At 41.0% G+C, this 22,847-nt stretch overlaps 1 protein-coding gene across 6 annotated transcripts in view; it reads left to right on the top strand.

Annotated features, from left to right (window-relative positions):
- The window catches only part of IKZF2 (IKAROS family zinc finger 2), a 108,309-nt gene extending 85,740 nt beyond the window's left edge, over positions 1-22,569 (top strand). For 3 of the 6 annotated variants that reach the window (XM_074146053.1, XM_074146054.1, XM_074146052.1), the window contains exons 5-7: positions 8,860-8,997; positions 15,800-15,943; positions 21,845-22,569. In XM_074146053.1, coding sequence (XP_074002154.1) covers positions 8,860-8,997; positions 15,800-15,943; positions 21,845-22,569 — 1,007 coding nt within the window. Of the gene's footprint in view, positions 1-5,156; positions 5,172-8,859; positions 8,998-10,514; positions 10,525-15,799; positions 15,944-21,844 lie in introns of all 6 variants that reach the window. The other 3 variants (XM_074146056.1, XM_074146055.1, XM_074146051.1) reach the window with 2 other exon arrangements.
- Positions 22,570-22,847: the final 278 nt, after the last annotated feature.

Here is a 22,847-nt window from a genome sequence, read left to right as displayed (position 1 = left end):
GGAGCTTGGCTTGCAATGATGTGTGAATCCCCAGTCACCTCCTTAAATTCCTGCTGAGCTGTGGCACTGACAGGGAGCGGACAGGACAGGGAAGAGAAGAATAGCAGACTGACCTAAACTTGCATTTGTTTTTCCCTGCTCACTGTGTCCATGGAGAAGAGTTAAAATTAAGAGAAGCCAACAAGCACGTTTTGGAAGGTTTGTTGTGTGAACCAACTAACGCTCCACTTATCAAGTCACCTTTAATAGAATGTAAAAGATCTGAAGTGGAGTGGGAAGTACAGAGCTGGTACACACAGTTAAGGTTTAACCTCCATCCTGAGCCGGTTCCCACTCACATCCAGATAGTGTGGAGGCTCCTTTCCGAAGTCACCTCTTTCGTATTCGTTGCAGGGCTTCTCCCCCTTTAAAAGTAAGTTGCTGTAAATCTGGCTGCCTTCAAGCGATTTTGAAGCTAGCCAGGTGATAAAACACCCAGTTATTTTGTGGACTTCCTGGTTTTTGTTGGTTTATTTCACCACCAGAGTGCTATTTAATCAGAGTCCCTTTTTAATAGTACTTAACCATTTTGGAGTCAGTGTGAAATTCCACCAGTGCCAAGGGTGGCTGGAGGACTGGGACACATTGGTATGGGACAAGGACAGCATGCCTGCTTCAGTGGCCCCACAGAGCAAATGCAGAGCTTTTGCACTTGAAATTTTCAAATATGTATGGGGAGTGGGGGATCTGAAAGCTCCATCGCCATTAATATAAACTAAAACATGAGTGTCAGGTGCCTTTTGCCAACTTTTGAAGCTCTTATATTGAAGGAAATAAGGGTAAGCCAAGAGAAATATATGAGGAGAGCTTTGATGTGGTGCAATGTGTGTTTCCTGGGGGACAGAATTGGAGCAAGTAACCATGAATTTAATCTTTTTCAGAACTAAATGCAATGTCAATGTCCATATCTGTGTTTTCGTTGATTTAGTATGTAATTTATTTGCATGGATTCACATAGACAGGTGCATTTTCCTTCATTTTTCCCATGTACATAGATACAACGCACAAACCTACAAAGTGAACTGTTTGTGTTCTGTGCTGCAAAAGAAAAAAATGAGGTTTAAGGTTGTTGCTTTTCTGTTTTTAATTCTGTAATGGGTGCTGCAAGATGTGGCAGGAGTCCTGCAAGTATCTGGACGGTTAGGGAAACTACAGTAATTCCATGACTCTGCCAATGAAACAGGAGTTTGTTTGTTTGTTTGTTAAACTTCTGGCACAAAAATGCCACCTACTTATTTATAACCCTTGTGGCAGATTGGAACATTGTTTTATCTGTAAAATCCTGCAGATCAGTTAATAAATAAACACAATCTGATGAATCAGATTAAAGAACAGAGCCACCAGTAGCTGCAAGATAAATTGTAATGAACTACTAAAGTAATAAAAGGCTGCAGGCAGAAACATCTTGAAGGTACAAATAAGGATCTCAATCCCTTAGCCGTTGTACAGGAGCGCTAACGTTTACTGATTTACACTGGATTCTAGCTGTGTGCTTTATACATAAAGGATGTATAGATGCTTGAAAGTTTCTCCCGACTAGTGTATTTACTTGTTCTCCACGTATGCGTACGCATGTTTCTGTGGGGCCATTCCAACCAAAATGTAGCACGGATGAAGTCCTCGGAGTTTATATATAATCTGATGTTAAGTACTGCTTGTGGCAGAAGATCAAGGGAGGACCGAACGCTGGTACAGTATTTCGCTGCTAGCCGCTTATTTTACAATATGGTAAACAACCGGCAGGTAGATGCAGGTGTGGAGCTGCTGGTTTGTGCCCTGGAGATATCTGTAGGAAAGGCAGGCGTGCCTAGAAAACAAAGGGTGTGTAGGTGCAGTGTTTTGCTATTGTTTTACTGCGTGCTGATGTACCACAAGTATCTAGTGGTGTTTCGCTGCTAACTGCATAGGGCCACCGCAATAGTATGTCGTGGCTGTCGACAGAAATAACTTATCATTGACTGCCACTGTGCAAAAAGTCAGGACAAGCCAAGTTTTTTCATTTGCTGGGAGGCTCGCAAAATCTCAAACTGCCATAAATATATCAATAGGCAATTGATAATAATCTTTACTAAGAGACATTGGGCCATGAGGTCATGAAGTGAGACAAGTCCTCTATTTCAAGCTCCAAGTCAAGAAAGTACTAGTTGCTTAATAGCTTCTCCTGTCGTAACGCCGCATTTTGCTTTTTGAACCTTTTGAGGTGTCCGGAGTGTCCAGAAACCTTTTTAAGCACAGATCTAGCTCTATGGTCTCCTATAGCACGTGATCTAGTGAACCTGTCCTTTACCGCATGACCTCATGATCCCTAACACTTGGCCAAACATACGTTAATCTAAAAAGTGCTTTTAGAGTGGAGACATCAGAACTGTTATGAGATCCAGAAATGTGGCTGCATCCCATGAAATGTACCCCACGTTTTGCTGCCTCTGCTGGGACTGGCAAGCGTTAAAAGATTAAGGCAAAGTTTTCACAATGCGATTAGAGATTTTGTTCTTTCTGAAAATCAGACTACTTCAAGACGTCAGACGTTGGGCCCGCAGAAGTGGAGGTACTTGACACTGTGTATGGCAAATCTGTGTGTTTGTGTGCTCCGGCAGCCGGGAGCCTTATTTTAGATGTTTATATGTTGTGACTTCTGCATGCAGGTTGTCTTGGACAATCTCCTGTTAGCTGCGGGACTTGCTGTTATTTCTGAACTCTGGTGTATACTGATTTGTGTGCATGTGTGTAATCTTCCAGGCAAAAAAAAAAAAAAAAAAAAAAGCAACAAATCAAAGAGCCCCCATGAATTTAAATGAACACATTTACAGTCATTAAGCACAGCAGTGAGGTACAGCATCAGAGTGGGAGGCAGTTTCCTTTGCAAAGCTACGTGCTGCTCGGAGCCAGCATGGGCTTAGGTCTCACTTTAAATTTTTTTTTTGTGATTAATTCATTCAGGGGTCTATTATTCATGTAAATATTATTTTTGTGTGTGAAGCTTTGAGCTAGGAAGCTCTAGAAAAGCCAAAGTGTGCTATTTAATTACAGTAGTGAACCGGAGGGACCGTGTGTCGCCTCTCGGCAGCCTCAGCCCTCCTGCCGAAACCTCAGCGCTGCCTTGGCCCTCCCCGGCTCTGACGATTGCTTCCTCGGCTCAGGGAAGCTGGAGGTGGGAAGGACAACAGCAAGTATTATATCCACATTTTTGTGACTATTGCACGCTCTCTTTTTTGTCCTGTGCGGTGTTAAATGTCACCAAGCTCAGGGGTATTTTACATTTCCCTGGGCTGACTGTTTCACGGCCTGAAAGGACACCACGCCAGCAGATTGCCTCGTGTGCCATCTATATTTTTTTTTTTTCTGATTTGATTTTCTTATTCCTGTTTGATCCTCTACTCTGTGCCATCCTAAATATCTCCTCCCGCTCTTTAACGTTCAATCCCATATCTAATAGAATCACACTGTATTATTAAGTCCTTAATTTCTCAGTAGAGATACAGGCCATATTTTTCTGTGTCTACCTCCTTGTGTGAGCTTCACCAAATTAGCCTCTGTGCGTCTCGCAAAGTGCATGATTTCATTTACATTCTGTGAAGAAGGGAATTATTACCTTAATCATACATATGAATAATTGAAGCACAGGAAATCAGAATAACTTGCCTGCAGCCACAAAATTTGTAGCGTAACTAAGAGCTGAACCCTACGCTCCCTGGTCCCAACCCAGCACCTTAATCATATTTCTTACCTCTGCGTTAAAACTGATCTTACTGTGATAAGTCCCGTTCAAGGCAAAGGGCTGCTTTGTGGCAGGCACTGTGTAACTGCAGAACAGCTCCCCTCTCCCACGCAGCTTCCAGATTTGGGAAAAAAAGGAGAAATAATGAATTAATACTGGTTATGATCACGAGGGACGGTTCTGCAACCTCACCGATAGGTGCAAGTATCAGCCCAAAAGGACATTGTAACTTCTTCGGTGTTGCTTCAGGAAGCTTCAGTTGGAGACTACTGAGTTTCCTCCCTTCCTGGGATGCTAGGGGCTGAGCGGGAGTTCAGATTTTACAGGAATGAGTAGCGCTCGGTGCGCTGCTATCAGAGGGGCTTCCACAGACCGAAAGTAACTGTGTCAGATGGCCACTTAGTTCAGAAATCTTGGCTGGTTTCCCTTCCAAGGCCTTGATGGGTCAATAACGCAAAAATAATAAAAGTCTGGTACAAAGCTCAGTGCTCTCTAGTCCTTCGGTTGGGCTGACGTACATCACACGGCTGCCATAATGCCCTTTCCTGTATAAGCTGGTAGCGTTAGCGGTTGGGCTGTTGCAGGGACTGGGGACGTGGGCAGATGGACAGGAAGAAGTTCTGCTCTGCTCTGTGCTGCTGCAGAGAAGAACGTGGCACCTCCAAATAAGAAAATGTGGGAGTAGTTAATCCTGACTGCTGAAACCAGTGCATGTTTTGTCATTGGTCTTAACGGAGGCAGGATTTCAGCTCAGTGAAGTGTATCGTTGCTCTTAACCTGTTCTGTAAGCCTTTCTCGTGTTATGTGCTTATGGCAAGGTATTACCTGGGATGCCTTCTTATTTCCCTTTGACTTACTTTATATTCTGCTATGCACTTCCATCTCTTTTGAGAACAAAATGCTGCGCAAATGCCTTATGGGCTCTTTCTCTTTCACTGACCTTTTTTTATGACTTTAAAGAAGTTTCCCTAGGCCCAAGTCTGCTTTCTGTCTTGAATATTGACCTTAGAGTTACACCATCTCATTGTCACTGCACGCAGACTTCTCGGCTATCAAAGCTTACCCACAGGACTCAAAGTATTCCTAACTCAGAAACACCTTGCCTTTTATGTCCTCATCCTTTTTCCCTTCCTCCCTCCACATGAGCATTTTAATTTCACAAGCAAACTCCATCGCTCTGTGAATTTCGACGAGTGGTTTACCTGCTTCATGGTAAAAATTGTTCTTCAAATTTAAATGTCTTTTTTCACTGTGACTGTCATAATATTTTCCATTTGAGGCTGAGACTCCGCTGTGGGTTTTCTGTGCCACATTGTCATCTGTATGAATCTGAGCTTAAATGCGTGGAAAATCTGACATTTCACTAAGAAATATAAAGTGTTTTTTTATATTCTCCAAGTTAGCTCTTTCATAGGTATGGCCTCTGGGTTTTGCCCAGTACCCTGGTCTTTCCCATTTCAACAACAGATTGAAAATTTCTCAAGATTTCGGGCTTGTTTGCATTCACTGTGTTGTGTCATTTCTGTGAGAATGAGTGATGGTAATTTCTTACCAGATTACTTACCCTGTAAAGGTGATAAAGGAATAATTACCCCAAACCAGGGATTTCCAAACTGACTTTGCTTGAGTGCCACTACCACCGGCAGAGGTGGTTATGTACCATGGTCTTCAGTGAGGATCTCGGAGAAGGCAGCTTCATACCAAGCAAGCTGAGGCAAACTTGGAGTGGCTTCACAGTGGAAATGGCTCCCTGCGAACGGCTCCATGGTGGAAGGAGCTGCCTTCAGTGGCAGCTTGGAGAGGGTTTTGGTAGGCTTATAGCACTGTTGAACTCTTTACCTTCAAGTCAGTGGCCTATAGACCAAGACCGCTCGTGCCCAGTAGTGCAACCCAGATGTTCTGGGGGTAAATTTTGACTATTAACATTTACCTACTACACAGTATTTAATAAACGCTGAAATCTCTCTTGGCAGTTATGTGGTTTCATATGGTGGTTTGTTATGTGGAACAAAGTACGCTGTTAAGGAGATCACTGAAATTGAGTTCTCGTATACAGTTTTACATCTTTCTATTAGGTAATATGAAATATGGAAAAAAGTACACCCACTGGCAATGTTCATATCCACAAATATATATATATTTTTTGTCATGAGTTACTTTGAGAATATGAGGGGAAATTTGCAGCTATTTCAATGACTTGACATTTGTCACGACGACAAGGTTTCTAAAATCCAGACCGTAATTGCTACCTTGGCTAGCTGTACCTCTTGCCAAATGGTTTGTGAGAATTGCTGGTGACACAAACTGCTGCTATCGGAACCAATTCCGTTGTGGTCTGACCTGATCAATTGTGCTGCAACCCAAGTCACAGTCACTTTGTATAATTTTATAGTATAAATCAGATTTTACACTTGTGGGGCTATGATGTGATTGCATCTGTAGAGCAGGAGGGACAGAATTTGGAAATGACCCCAAGGGAGTTGTATTCAGTTCTATTCAAATAGAGTTCACAAACTTCATTCTTCACAGTTGTGTCTGAGCAGCTTCCAGTTGTGTATTAGGCAACATGACTAACATTTGTCACATGTTGTTTATTCTCTTATCTTCTCCCCAGAGGAAGGAGCATGTGTGCTGGAGTATTTCTTTCTTTCGGGAATTAAGTTTAACTCCCCTATTGAATGTAGAAATAGCGCCTGTATCATCATTAGCTTTTACCATCTCTATGAACCTTGATATTTGGTGGAATTTGAATAGTTGACCATAATTGGGAAAGCTCAGCCTTGTTGCGCGTGAATAGTTTGTAAAACCATTGCAATGCAGGCAACAACCATTTGAGGAGGTGTAATAACAACTTTTTTTTGATCGTTGAATCAATTTTTTGTACTGTGAGCTTGTAGAGAGATATGGTTCTCTGTGCTACATGATAATAAAGTTAATTAATTGTAGCCATCTCTGGAATAGTTGAAAGCAATCATCCCTTTCCCTTGCATCTTACTGTATATCTAAGTTACTTGATAACTTGGTGTAGCCAGATCAAGTGAGCTAATTCAGCCCTTCTTCAACTCAGTTAACTTAATCCCTTCAATTGCATTGGATTTTTATTTTTTTTTTATTAGATAGCAAATTGGCTTCTAATAAAGTTGTCAGACTGGCAGGCATTGATGCCATCTAGATGCCTGATGAAACATTCTAATGGTGGTGATAAAAGTCTTTCCATCCTAGGGAGCTGCCAGTATGTTTTCCTGAAGGTGCTTCCAGCATGAGACAGCTAGTTTATGTTTAAGAGCTGAGGCTTGATCCAGATCATTTGCATCAAGGGCAATTACTCTGGGAATGATAATAAGCATCACACTGGGCTTCCACTGAGATTCCCAGTACCAATGTCAGTTACAGCAAAAGTGTAAGATAGCGAGCAAAATAAAATAAAGACCACAACTGTTTGGTTGAAGACATAATACTTTCCTGGGGATAAGCCTTATCTCTAAATAAAGAGAAAAAAATCCACAGTTTGGATGCTTATTAAAAGCAGCTTTTTTTCCCCCAGTGGAAAACTCGGTTGTGTCACTGAACTGCACAAACAAACACACTTTTTGAGAAAAACAGAAACTTTCTGCAAGTGTGTTCACTTCATGAAATACCTTTTGCTCTGAGACAAAAACAGTTGAAACTTTTTGACCGGCTCCGATACTGAGGCTCAGGTTTTTTCATCTTCCATCATACAGGTGATGTGGGGCACACACTGGGGAATATGCTAGTCCTGCAGAGACCCCAGAGCATTTTCCTGACTCTGGGTCTTTGATGTTTGGGGCTTCAGCCCCAATGCAAGGAGTCCTCTGCCTGGCTTCTTGGTGGCTATGAATGTCCTCCCCACAGTTTTCTTTGCATTTTCTCACCCCAGTGGTGACGGTGCATTTTGGCTGCAGTTAGGACAGCTTGGATTTCATTAAGTAAATGACCATGAAAAGCTTTCAATATTGGGACAAACCCAATAGAAACATGTATATTATCCAACAGAGGATGTTCTCAATTTCTTTGGCCAGAAACTGAAATTTTTACCTAAGATTTTCAAAACTCTGTAAGAAGTTTGACTTTCCCCATCCCTCAGCCAGCTCTGAAAATCACAGCGGTGATGTTTTACTGGACTTGCGGTACTGCCTTAATAGCTCTTTAGTTATTAGAGAATAAATGTTCATGTTCTACAAGTTTAAATTATATTAAAAACCTTTATTAGCATGCGTTGGCAAAATACACTTCTGGCTAGCTTTCTGACCTTGGATTAGGCCATTCTTGTGGTTTCTTAATGATGTGCTGCGAAAGGGATATATTTTATGAGAACCTGGTGCCAGGTTTTGCATGTATTAAGAGGCATTTGCCATTTGTTCATAAAGCTGCAGAGTGAAACAAACAAACAAAATATTAAAAAAATTAGAGTTACGTTTTGCATTCATCTGGCTTGATTTCCATTGTACATGTCCTTTTATATTTTTATATATATATATATTTATATTATGAATTACTGGTGGCAGCTCAGTTCTGGCATGTAACAGTGCTGTTACCAAAGTTACAAAGTTCTGTTGTCTTTTGTTTTCCAAACTTCCCTTAGCAATTTTGGCAAAGATGTCTCAATGAAAGAAGAACTCCTCTTGGCCACGTAATGGGTTTCCCCAGAGTCGGGAGTAGAATTAGGCCACTGGGGCAGCCCATTTTTGTGAAGGCAACTGTTCGTACCATGGGCAAAATGTCTCAGAAGTTTCTTTCCCATGAGACTTGGTGACACAGAGGCAGTGCTGGGGTATGATTCAGCTGTTTGGTTTGTTTTCCCCTTTTGTCATCTGTTTATTTGCTTTGTGACCAACAAGTCCGCCTCTTTTTCCTTCTGCTGATACTGTGCATTAGTGTGAAAAACGGATGGGGCGAAGTACCTGATGGGTGGGAGGAAGTGTGTGTGGTGGGAAAATGGGGCTGGGAAAAAGGTCTGGGACTTGAGTAACCTTTCTTAGGTGTCTTTCCATTGTAAGAGTTGTTTGTTGCAAAGGTGTGATTTTTGATAGCAAGAAGTGGGTTGCAGTGGATTTGACCCGACGCTCTCGTTCTTTCCGCAGTGGGGAAGCCTCACAAGTGCAACTACTGCGGCCGGAGCTACAAGCAGCGCAGTTCGCTGGAGGAGCACAAGGAACGCTGCCACAACTATCTGCAGAATGTCAGTATGGAGGCTGCCGGGCAGGTCATGAGTCACCATGGTGGGTGGAAACCGCCTTTTGAGGTCTCTTGGACTTGGAGCATCTCTTGCGGGTTTTTTTTCTGTCTGTTTTTCTTCCTTCCTTTCAGCTTTGCATCACTTCCGTCTTATGGCTTGCTTATACTCAGATAGGCAGGAGGAGAAAAGGGCTAAAATCCTCGTTCTGTCCAACTTAACAGCACTCATTTTGCTGATTTATTTTTTTTTAAAGTCGGTATTTCACTTTTTAGTACGTATAAATATGCAGACAGGAAAATAAAGCAGTCATCTGTGCACAGTTACCCTAAAAATGATCTAAGCTATGGATAAAATGTATGATTCCCCTACCCTTCCTTTCTGATAGTGACTGATAATTATAAGACATAAGGATGGTCAGAAGACATTTCTACTCCTATAATATTCTCTATATCTAGCTCTCCTTTTTGGGGAGACATAAAAAATCTCCAGACAAGAATGGAATTCAGCAGTGTTGATGAAAGTAATTATAACCAAAAAAAATGTTTATATGCATTTACATGTGTTAGTATTAATATGTTAACTAACACTGCATGTGTTAATATACATAAAGACTGAAGATTGCCAAAAAGATTGTTGAAAGTGAGAAATGTCAAACTCCCTGAATTTCTTTTCAAAAATTTCCATAGCTATTAGTATGGATAATGAGCACGATACCTCAGACTGCAGGCTTGTAGGCTTACCTGTAGCATTAAATACTAAATGGTAGCTGTCCAAAAATGTCATTCAAAGTCGCTGTTTCAGAAACTCTTCTAAAACTGAACATCTTTTAACTTTTAAAAGTTGTCTTTAGATGTTTGGTACTTGAAGTATTTGAAATTTCTTACTAATCAGAAAATATAAAAACTATCTGTTTTCCATTTTGATTAAAAATTGCCTTATACCGAAGAATACCAAAAAGTTAGATTGTAGGTAAATGAAAAGGCAAAAGAATGTTTCCTCTTTTTTATTTTTTCTATTTTGCTTTTCATCGTTGAGTGGAGTCAAATGGCTTCTTTTGGAAATTAATTATGTAAAAGTTCTGAAAGGACATTTCTAAAAACACAAGTTGAAATAAAATCTATTTAGCATTTCTAACATGGGCTAATTTTTGGTGAAAAAAACACCAGAAAATTTTGAAGAGTACTTTTCCATGAACAATTTAATCCTATAAAAGCAGTCTAAATGTGTTTAATATGTATTGCCAAAATGTTCATACAGCTCTATTAAGTAATTACTATCTTTGTAGACACCCTGGAGACTAACATCAACATTTAAAATGTAATCGATGACTTCAAAGACATGGAAGGTAGTGATTTTCTGCTCTAGGCCTGACTTTACACTTGTAAAAGTCAGTGAAAAGACAGATTTTCATGACTTTGCTATTTGCAGGTACCTGTTGTGTCTGTTAGATGGAGCACTGGATGCTCGTTGGAGTTGGTAGTAGGGTTTTAATCACTGACTCCGTTCCCAAAAAAATACATGCTCTTTAGTCTACAAGGGTGTGCCTGTCTTATTAACCAGCTGGGTGATGGTTTCAGTCAGAATAACAGTAGGCTGATAGAGTTATGACAGCCAGGATGTTTCAGAGATCTTCCCAAATTCCACTCAACTTCTGCGTTTATTATTCAGTTATTTATTAAAATTGGCTTCACTCTTGTCGATAGTACGCTTCCGAGGAAATCTAAAGCTTTTTCTAAGCTGCTTAATGCTGTGACGAGATGGGTAAGTCCTTAACCTTGTCTACCCAAAGAAGCTGGAATGGTTGACCTTGCATTGATTTTTCTAGCAACTGAAGTTAAACCAGTGCAAACCCCATGTGGACAGTTCTTTTATTTACAGCCTGACTGACTTTGCTTGGGCTTAAAATAGAAATGTTCACACAACCACTTTACTTTTCTCAACCAAATTAGCTTAAAACAGCACTTTGAATTCAACTAGTGCCTCTTCTTCCTCTGGGCAAATATGCCTATATCTCCCCTGGTGAACGTTTAAGGGATGTTTGATCCACTGTCTTCATTGCGCTGTTTAGCGAGGGCATAACGAGGACAGGCAGCGACAGGGAGCTCCAAATTCAGCTGGAACCAGTAATAAATCTCATCTCGCATCCCCAGCATCACTCCCACCCGTGAAGCTCAGCATGGGAGCGAGGGTCATGAGCACCACCCTGTAGAGGTCTGCAGCAAAGTCCTTTCTACTGGTTCTATAAAGACACCAGGGGAGAGTATACAAAAGATTACTCAGCTTAAAGCTAGGTCTTAGTCTAACCCTGAAAAATGTATTAATTCCCTTCTCTCCCATCTCACACGTGGAAAGGGTATTCCTGAGGATGAGTGAGTACATGCTCTGGAGATTTTGATCAGTGGTTTATTTTGCATCACATTTGGGTTAAGTTTTCCTGACTCTCTTTCCAAATACTTTTGAAGTATTTTGTACTTGCTGAGTGTTTTGAAGCCTCTGAATGCATTTTAGTTTGACTCCTGATCACAACTTCACCGTTATGCACAGAATAGGTAGGGGTGGGGATTTTCTTATCCCTACCAGCATCCTGCTTTAAGGACATGGGTGTCTGTGCTGGGTCTCAACCAATATGGCCAACATTTAACATCGGTCTAAATTATTTCTGCACAGATCAATTGTTCCAGAAAACTGGAGGCAGCCCATAGAGACTTTGGATTTTTTCCAAGCACTGGGCTCAAGTTGATCAGTTTATAGGCATGCTACAGACATCTACTTGGATGGTTTTGCCATGGACTGATGAGGCTTTTAATTTCAATTATATTTTTCTTGCAGATGGCTAGATCACCTGACTAAAGCCATAAGGGGAAGCAAGAGGAGGGGAAGGAGGGCTATTTTTGGTGCTTGGGTAGGAAGGTACAGGTCTCTGGGTCTCTCTCCATCCTCTAGCAGGGTGCTGTTTGCTTGCTGAGCTGCCCCTCCTTGTGGCTAGGTCCTGTCCCCTGCTCAGCATGACAACTGCTGTGAGACAGCTCCCGTGACTTTGTTGTTGGCAGTTCTCAGGTAAGCAGTGCTGGCCCCGGAGGTAGAAATTAGTCTGCGGTCTCCTAGCTAGCGGCGTGTTGGGGGTGACAAAAGTGACAGTCTCTGAATGCCAAGAACATGACCTTTGTGGGAGCAAATGGGCAGATGTTGAAGGCTAGCTATGGTTTACACCTGCTTATACGTTCTTTTCCACATCCACAAGCAAAAAGTCCAGGGAAATTCTTGAAGTGGAGTAGAGAAGGGTACTCTCTTTAGGAGAAGTAGAAAAAAGCCTAGCCTTAAGCCGTGTGAGGCTCAAAGGGCAGCTCCACATAAAACACACAATGGCCTTGTGTCCTTCCCTCTTACACAGTTGCTTAAAACATCGTTAAGATGTTGGTCCCACAGGAGACTTCACACCAGGGTCCATGGGAATATTTCCTGTCATTTCTCTGCGCACACACACTTTTTTTAAATAGCAATATTGTGAACTTAGGAAGGGAAATTGAGGCTGATGGAGTAGTACTAATTTATACCAGCTGAGACTTAGCCCAGTGTCTGTTGTGTGCCCGTAATATATTTATCAGCAAAACGCACAGTGGGTAATTTTTCTACTTCTTTTCTTCCTATTCTTTCCTCACTGGAACAGCATAGATTTTTTTAATAGTGTATGTAGTTTCTTACAAATTAAGAAGCAAAACCTAAGAGGTAGCCACTTTGACCGCTATGATTGAAAGACCAGTGTCTTCAAGAAAATAAAGGCTTTGTTCTGAAGACCATCCAGGTTTGTCTGTTGAGGCTTTGGACTTAGAAACAACATTTGGTGTTAACTGCAATTGAGGACATGAACAATGTCAGACATGGTGAACGTTTGCATGGGCAGTCCAGGAGCACACCCTGATAGCTGATTAAGAACATCCCTGAACAGAAACAGACTCAAGTGTGGGCTTTTCATGGACTAGACTCCTGATTTTTAGAATAAAAAGCCTTTCTGTGCTGAGACCATAAGCTCACAGCGTAAAATGAGTTGCTATATCAAAGCTAGTTATAACATGTCAGCTGTTCTTCACTACCTTCCACTACCAAGGTAATGAAGTACAATGAAATACAACAAAAAAGGAATTGTATTTACTGCAGAGTAAACGTCTGCACGTGAGCTTCTGCCACAGAGCAGTTGATTCGTGGTAACTGTTGGTTGTGTGTGATCGGTTTGTTTTTCCCCTTTTTTTATTTTGTTTTTCTTATTAAAAAAAAGGCAGGCTGGGCTATTTGTCCTTAATTTGTATATTTTTTAATTGAAATGAATATATATTTTTAAATTGAAATGAAAATTAATGTTTAAAATCGACAATGTGATATTTAGCTTAACTCTTCGGGTTTCTGAAGTGTGACATGTCACCTGTTTTGTCCGGTTTTACATGCAATTTAAATGATTTCAGAAACTAGGCTATTTCCGTCTCTCTCTTCTCCCAGGAAATCTACGTAACAAAACGCATTCTGGTTACTTATTCCCTTCATAACACAAATATTGGTGTGATTCAGTGATTCTGCTGCAAAAGACCCGTGCCCTGGATTATAGAGTTGAGCTCTGAGGTGGGAAAAAGAGCTTGCAGCATGAAAGATAGAAAAGAAAATGCTTTTATTGGTGAAGATTTTACTTTTAGAAGAAGTCCAAGCAGAATTTTTGCCTGACTTAGAGAAGAGAAGGTGTCTTTTTCATCACTATTCATTTTTTGTGGAAGAAAGATTTCAAATTCCATCTAGGAAATTTTACGCACATATGCCCAAGAGTAGAATTATTTAATTATTACTTAATTGTTTTAAGACATACAAATGTCACTACATTTGGGGCTTAATCAGATGGCTATTCAAGTAATCAGGAGGTTTTCAACTGATTTTCTGGGCAAGTACAGTCCTATAAAGCCAGCGTACCTTTAGGAAGCCTTCCTAGGAAGGATTTAGAGACCTCTGCGCCTCCCTAGGTCCTCACCAACAGCCTTGTGTGCCCTATACACCAACAGCCTTGTGTGCCCTGTACACCAACATCGGGAAGTTCTTGAAGTGGCAGTCACATGGAAAGCTGGCCGGTTGCAGTGAGGACGGGTATTGCCACTGAGCAGGGATCCAGGGTTTCACGCAGAGTGTGTGTGCATGTGCATGCATCCGCTGATTTTTGGTAAGCCAAAAGGACAGTCAGATGCCAGTTTCCAGTGAAAATCCACAGACATAATCTTTCCTTTCTTCCAAAATCTCCTCAGTAAATACTCGATAGCTCCTGCCCAAGCACAGTATTTAAATAACCTTAAAAATTTAGCCTTAGCTGTTGAAGTATTCCAGACCTCCCAGTCTGCAGTGGGCATTAATTAGGTCACTCGAACACTGCATCCCATTTTGTTGCAACATTAGATTCATTTCATATTTACGCTTTTTCTTCCTCTCTTTCATTGATGCCAGCAGGACTGCCTTGTAAATGAGAAACCATTGTGTTTCTCAGGGGGAGCATCCTGTACAAATAAAAAAGCAGCAGAGTAAATCATTTTATAGCATATGGTAGATTCTAAGCCTCAAAGTACTCAGCTTTCCATAGCAGCAGAGGCACAAATGGAATCAAATGAATAAATTGCCATGTTTTCTTATTATGAATGTCTGAATTGAGAACTTCACCTGAGCAGATACTCGGTTTTGTAATTGCCTGGTATTTGCTCTTCCTTACTAGAAAGAAGGCAAAGACAAGGCTTTTATCACTCCATTTTTCATATATTATGTGCTAACAAACAGCTGCATGTTTAAGAACGGGGGAGTGATTATTCCATATTAGGATCCTGAAGGTAGTAAAGTTACATGGGAGGAAAGTAGGCTGGTGGTGTTCATTTATGGCGCAGTTTCAGGGAGAAGGTATCTGTGACACAAAAGGCTGCTACGGTGAGAGACCAGAGAAGGACTAGGAGAAGAAGTGGGTTTCAGTCCTTCTCTACTACCTCTGTAATACCACCCATGACTTCTCTGGAAGATTTATCTAACGCAGAGAATGCAATGGGTCGCTCGCAGTTTACAACTTGTAGGAACTCTTTGCAAGATCATCCCAGTTTCTATTTCTCCCCCACCCATTCTTCTCCTCAAATAATTTTTTATACCTCAACCATCCTGTTAGCGCACAGAGTAGTGGATGATCCTTCTTTGGTTTCTCTTGCTATCTGATGACGATGAATGCAGGACAATTAGGTTAAGTACAGCGTTTGTTGATTTTTTTACAATCTCACGTATAGAAAGAGGAAACGCACTTTAACAAACATATTGTTCATTCTGGAAACCTTTGTCTTGGGGAACACGCATCCAGGCCCAGGAAACGCAAGCTGTCAATGCCTTGTATGTTTTTTAGCGATTGAGATTAGAATGAAAAGAAAATAGGAACCGTAAGCATGCCATATGATAAGTGTGAAGTTAAGGGAATACATAAAGAGCGATAACTAAAAAGTTACACTGGCAACAGGTGACCATACTGAAGGGAGAATAACAGAATATGTGATCTACAGAGTGAGTTTTCAAAAGTGTCCCCTACTCACTGGGGATTTTGAGTATTCAGAGAAAAAAAGTCCTTTAATAAATGCTTAAAGTTGGGCTTCTGCTAAATAAAATGGTCCCAAAGAGAGACATTTTGAAAATGTGGCTCTCCTTAAAGGTGGTTGCTATCTTGATGCCCAGTGTGTTCCTACACCTTGCTTTATTTTGTGTTGCACTTGTTGCACAACCAGCAGGGCTCAAATGATTTATGTTGTCTGTGAAGTGTAGACCCGACTTATCTGATACGATGTTTTGGTTTTATGTAGTACCTCCTATGGAAGATTGTAAGGAACAAGAGCCTGTGATGGACAACAATATTTCTCTGGTGCCTTTTGAGAGACCTGCTGTTATAGAGAAGCTGACAAGCAACATGGGAAAGCGTAAAAGCTCCACCCCACAGAAGTTTGTGGGTAAGCTTGAAATACGCCTTTTATTATTTTTAGTGCATAGGTACAGGTTACTTGTAATTTGTACTAGCCAAAAGAACAAAGGGAGAAGTAGCACTCTCAGAATTTGATTGTCATGGGGAGGGACAACAGTGGAGATGGTTAAACCACAGCAAGAAATCCTGAAAGCTATTGACTTAATTTTACCAACCCAGAGAATTCAAAAGTGAGGTCCCTCAAATCATGAAAATGGCTTAGAAAATCTTCAGCTCTTTACTGTGCCTTAAGGCTGGTTTGGTTGTTTTTTTAACTTTTCTGTGTCCCTTTTAATATTTAGACTTGTCATCCTTCCCTCTCCTTGCCCCAGCAAATAAAAACTAAGACTCTCATATAATTATCTGACTCCATATGTGTGTATGTTAAAAAAAAAAAAAAAAACCACACAAAAAACCCCAAAAAAACCCAACAAGTATGTCAAGACTTGTATTAAATTCTTGAGAGTTGGCAACAACTGGTCTGATAATACCAGCATGAGGAAGTAAAATCACACCGCTTCTGTTGGAAGAAGTGCTTGCTCCATGTGCAGCATTCTGCACACAATAAACTTATTAATGCATGAATATAAAACAGCATTGGATGACTTTTGATTACCAAATTTAGAATCGTAGTCGCAGAATTCATATTTTGCTTTGTATCTTGACATCTTTAAATTGTTCAGCTTGTAACAGGAGACAGAATGGGGAATTTTACTTGGTTTGAGCTGTAGCTTAAAGCTTCTTTTTACTGCTACTGAGGAAGTGCAAAACTTCTTAGGAGAGGAGCTGGGACAGAGAATTATTTGGGGTAAGTGTATGTGGCTAGACTCCAAAGTTGTGTAATATACATTTTTCACACTCACTCCCTGGAAGGACAGTTGTGCAGATTTTAAGGGTGTCATATACTTACTCTGCCTACACAGAGGACACTTACAGAGAGAGGATCAGAGAGTGCAAGCAATTAACACAGACATTTAGAAAAGTCATTGCCCCTCAGCTAAATGCAGGTTCAGATGGATTTGTTAAATCACCACTGAAGGTGATTTTAAGCTAACCCACGTGGTTTTCAATAGTAGGGGGCTAGCAGCGTGCAGCAGCTCACCTGGGGGACACTGACACACTGACCTGACTGCTCTCAGTCATCTGACCATTCCCAAATATCGGTGCTAAGCCAAGATAAGGTCAGGAACCATTTCCGTGAGGAATGCTGGGAGGCATCAGTATTTCCTGTATTGTTATTAGTCCTTCTGAGATAAAAGCTTAATTCTTAGACTGTTGTTTTTAAGAGTGGTCTGAAATGAATTACTGTATAGCTGATAAGAACTGGAGTATTTATACTCTGATTTCATTTACTCCTGTGACAACAGCTGGGGTTGAAGAGGGTGGAAATGGGAGCAGAACTCTCTACTGACAAGCCAGATACAGCTTTATGAGATCGTAAACATGACCCCATCATAGCAGGTTTCCCTAGTGTTGTATCAGCAAGTGCTGTACTTTCTTGCAAGCTGTGATCAACAGTGAAATAGTTAACTATGCTGACACTTAAACTGGTGTGTCTAGACCTCAGAAACATTATGGCCTCAAAAAAAAAAAAAAAAACCAGGGAAGTTCACACCTCTTGCTCTTTTTCCACCAGCTTGTCCACAAACTTGAACAGAATTGTATGTGCAATACCTCTCAGAGGTTATCTTTGCAGGGGCTAGAGACTTTTATCTGAGAGGGCTGGAGACCTTGCTCCCTTCCCTGAAATTCTGGAGTACCCACGCCTGCTTTCAAAGCAGTGTAGTTTACTGATTGCAAGTATGCTTCACAACTGAGGTAACCCACCTTTTGGATGGTATAAATGGAATCAATTTTTGGAAGCTATAGATGATGGTCTCTTTTTTTTTTTAGACCGGGATGGTTATTTCACTTGTCCATTCACGTGCAATTAACCATGTGTTGTTATTGTCTTCAAGGGCACATTCGCTGATTGGAAATCTTTGCCTGAGATATACCTAGCAAATTATTATTATTCTCTTTGGTAGGATATACTACTTTGTTAGATAAACCTGTTTCTTCTACAGGTGAAACAGACTATTTTGGTATTCCATTATTCTGGGACTAGGAATTCAGGGTTTCATGTCGCATGCAGTTTTTCATCCAGATCCAGCTGAAAGGAAAAGTGTCCTCTTTCATATTTACCGTATCTTATTTTTCTGCCTTTTCTGGTCTTTCATGGCATCACAGTGTTTGAATTGAAAAATAGCAGTCTCTGCTTTGCTACCTTTCTTTTTTTTTTTTTTTTTTTTTTCACCATGACCTCACTTTTCTTCCTGTTTTCTCCCCAATGAAATATTGTTCAACTCTGTCAGGAAGAACTTGTAATGGTTCTCTTGCTTGCAGGAAATCTTCCTGTGCATACTGCAAGTGTGGCACCTGTCCAAAACAACTTAATGGTGTTTATGAGAAGGTCATGTAAGCATAAGCTAAAATCTTTGCATGCTACATCTATCAATGCTTTACTGCTCTTTCTGATCAGCAATCTCCAAGGGACCTTGGTTATGGACCGCAGTCTCTACTCTGGCTGAAATTTCGGGAGGAAAGGAAGCAGCGTACAGCAAATTGAGCTAAGTTCTGAGCGAGCGACTTGATTATATATGTGCTATTGAGGTACTAATCTTGCCAAACCCGTTGAAATAGTGGAGGCAGAAAGTAGTTAACTTATGATGCACAGGAGTCTGAGTACTTGTTTTTGCCTCTACTTCAACGAAGGGAGAAGCTGACACTAGTGAAATTGAAAGCAACCATTTTCAAGCTGATCACATGAAGCAGATTCACGTATTTTCAGTTTGAACGTGGTGCTCCCTTTCACAGAGTGTCACCGAGGTTGAGAACCAGCAGGATACAAAAGGGAGACATTTATGTGGCTTACGATAAGGTGCCGGTTGTTATAGTAAAATTAAAAATACACAGGCATCTCGGAACAGATGAAGATCAACTGGCTTCAAAATTAGAGTGAACTTCTACTTAATGGGGGGCAGGAAGAAATTTACCCAGTGGTACATTCTGCAACTGCTTTCTTCAAGATTTCTTGCAGCTTCCTCCTAAGTGTCCAGTGTTGCAGTTGCTTTAGATACTTGACAAGACAGACGTAAGGTACCACAGGACAGCTGTGTCTGTGTGCTTCAATCTAGCTTCAAATACCTGTTTGGAGGTTTTTTTGAATGTCGTACGGTAAGATGACTACAGTGAAGAATGTTTCTTCTTCTACTTCTCTAATGTAGGGCAAAAATAAATAGAATTTCAGCATAATTTTGCATGAAAATTCAAATTATGGATCTGAATAGTTAGTTTTAAGTACAGATTTGGCTAAAGAGGAATTAAAATTGAAACCCATGCTGGACTGGTTTCTTAATGTTTCTTCTGAGCTTGGTGTTTTATGCCCTCTCCTCCCCATGTTATCATTTATTTTATTTCTTTGTGTCACACTCCATTTCTAAGGCTCTGACATCTTTGGAACTGGTTCATAATTAAAGGAATGAATAATTCAGGTCACTGGCAATTTACAGTCTTCTCTGCTGTCTGTGGTGGAGTAACTAAATGTGGAAGATTAAAGGAATCAAAATAAGGTTTGCGCCATTCATCCAAGCAGTCCATAAAGAATAAGTATCATTTTTTGATCTGTGTAGCCTACAAAGGACAGCATGTTTGGAGGCTGGATCACACTCTCACCAGAGCCAATTCTTTATTCAAACACAGGAACGATACAGGTGGCCAGAGCAGGTGAAAGGGACCAATGAACTTTTCCATTTTCATTTCTTTCTTCCCACTGTGGCAAAGACATCACATGCCTCCTGGAGCTCTCCTCCAGTCCCACTTTGGCCCCACCTGGGAAGGAGCCATCTCCCATTAAAGACTTGTCCGTCCTGGTAGTGTCAGGACAGACAAGCCAGCCCACAGCAGAAATACCGAAAATTGGAAGTTTGATGGCAAGACTCATCCTTAGGTCATGTTAGATTAACAAGGCCATCATTGTAGCACTGTTTGCTTCTTCCTTCCTTCCCTATTTTTCTCTAAATTATTATTATTATTATTATGCTTTCTTTCAATAAGCCATAAGCGTAACACAGCCAGCCGTAGGGAAACATAGTGAGGTACATGAACAAGGTGTCTAATCAGAAGCATGTGAGCAGTACTGCTGAAGGAAGTCAGAATATTCACGTGCTTCACTTCAGACTCGCATTTAATTACCTTGTGAATCAGGGATAAGTTCCCGAGCAAAAGGGATGCGTCATCTCCAAGGATAACCTGATTGTTCCATGGGTAATGTAAAATTGTTTCTCTCTCTATGTATCGCTTTAAGGTGAGCCACACTAAGTGGAACGAATTATTATAGTGAAAAATAAGACGCTGAGTGATATGTTGAAATGTACTAATGCTATTTGGAACAGATTTGGGATTACAGTTCTGTTTCTTTCTTATGGTGGTTTATACTCATTTTGTTCCAAGCAATTTTGGCAAAAGGTGATACAAGATTCTTGAGTTCTTTAATTCTTGGATAGCCAAACCAGTTGTATATAATGAATCCTTGAGTTTATTAGCTTACGCTATGGAAGAAAAGTCTGGTTTTATATACCAAGGCAGTGAAATGTAACAAAGACAATGAAAACCAACCAAAATTATCAGGCTTTGTAAAATCAGCTTCAAAAGTTAACTGTTAACAACTAGCTAATATATGTATGTGTGAACACATATGAGCGTGTATATCTTGTCTTACACATATAGCTATACATATAAGCTTTTCTATTTGGAAATAAGAGTTATTTTATGAACTTTCCCTGTACTTGCACTCTAAAGCCATCATTGGAAAAGCAGTGTTGCTGAGCTGAGCTCTGATGTAAGTCATCATAAATTTGTTAACTTCAAAGGAGAGCTGCAATATGCAACATGCCCGGTGACTAGCATAATTTACCAGTGTGTGGTTCTGGTTTCGGATAGCTGTAATGCAATTGATTTAAAAAGGCTACAAGGATGTTAATTTGGATTCACATAGTGATGAATCGGCTGGCTTCATCATCATTATATATTTATTTATCCTGTGTCAACGAAAGTTATTTTTGCCTTTTACCAAATGAAACTAAGCTATATATGTGGTTGCTCTATTTTGTTTTCTTTCCTAAATAGGCACTGAGGAGTGTGTGTCTTTTTTTTCTCAGTCTAAGACATCGGGGTAGGATTTTTTATTTTTTTTTTTTTGAGGGGGTGAACTCCAAAAATACTGTAGCCTGAACACAAGACAGCAGGTCAGCCCCCTATGCTCCTGTTACTTGCTCCGTTCTGTAGGGTTCTGTAGCCGTATGTAGTCATTTTGTATTTTGTCTGCTGGTTGAAAGATTTACATACTGTGGCTCTACCAGCCCTCTGTACCTGTTGGTTAAATTTATCACTATGCAGCCCTGTTGTAAGGTATGTATGAGGCACCTTGCAGTGTGGGGGACGTCGTACTATCTCCTTTAATTTTGAGAGAGTATGTCTAATGGTATAAACCAGCGGAGCTTCGTTGACCCCGGTGGTTCAATCCCATTTTCTGCCAGTTAACATGTGTCTCCTAACTTGAAGCATGGGCACAGTCAGGCACAGTGGAAGGTTTGGAATCAGTGTGGAGGTCACTGCAGCCTCATGCTTCACTTGGAATTAAAAAAAAGGCTGTTGGTGAGGTGGCTGTTTTACCCATCTCAGGATGGAAATTTTGTAGGAGGTCAGTAAACAAGTAGAAGGAGGCTAACTTTGGGCTCTGGAATGAATTTCACCCAAAGTCAGGGATTTTCTGTCCCTCCTCACCCTTTTTACAGTGTAACCTTGGAATGATTACATTGATTTTTCTCATTCATTTGCTCTTGTTCCTTAGGTGAAAAGCTCATGAGATTTGGCTATCCAGATATTCCCTTTGATATGAACCTAACCTATGAGAAGGAGGCTGAGCTGATGCAGTCTCACATGATGGACCAAGCCATCAACAATGCAATCACCTACCTTGGAGCTGAGGCACTTCACCCCTTGATGCAGCACACACCAAGCACAATTGCAGAGGTGGCCCCGGTCATCAGCTCAGCTTACGCTCAGGTCTATCATCCTAACAGGATAGAAAGGCCCATTAGCAGGGAAACAGCTGACAGTCACGAGAACAACATGGATGGCCCGATCTCCCTCATCAGACCAAAGAGTCGAACCCAGGATAGAGAGGGCTCCCCCAGCAATAGCTGCCTGGATTCTACTGACTCAGAGAGCAGCCACGAAGACCGCCAGTCCTACCAAGGAAACTCTGCCTTAAATCCCAAGAGAAAGCCAAGCCCGGCTTATATGAAGGAGGACGCCAAGGCTTTGGATGCCACAAAAGGTTCTAAGGGCTCTTTAAAGGATATCTACAAGGTCATCAACGGAGAAGGGGAGCAAATTAGGGCTTTCAAGTGTGAGCACTGTCGCGTCCTTTTCCTGGACCATGTCATGTACACCATCCACATGGGCTGCCATGGCTACCGGGACCCACTAGAGTGCAACATCTGTGGCTACCGAAGCCAGGACCGCTATGAGTTCTCGTCGCACATAGTCCGAGGGGAGCACACATTCCACTAGGCCTTCTCATCCAAAGGGGACTCGTATGAAGTAGAAGAACTGCACATGAAGAAATACTGCACTTACAATCCCACTTTTCCTCAGAATTGAGACGCCTATTTTGTTGTTGTTGCTGTTGTTGTTGTTGCTGTTGTTTAATTATTATTATTAACCTTATTTTTTGTGGACCCAAATTCATTGGCTCTGCCCAGCTTAAGAATGGAAAGAAGGAAGGGAAGGGATAAAAGAGGAGTTTGTTGTTGCTGTCACTTTTTGGTGAGCGACCTGCCTCGCTTTCT

The sequence above is a fragment of the Numenius arquata genome, chromosome 3 (assembly GCF_964106895.1).
Source record: "Numenius arquata chromosome 3, bNumArq3.hap1.1, whole genome shotgun sequence".
NCBI classification, from domain to species: Eukaryota; Metazoa; Chordata; class Aves; order Charadriiformes; family Scolopacidae; genus Numenius; species Numenius arquata.
Note: the sequence above shows the minus strand (reverse complement) of the source record. Positions and strands in the feature narration are given on the sequence as shown.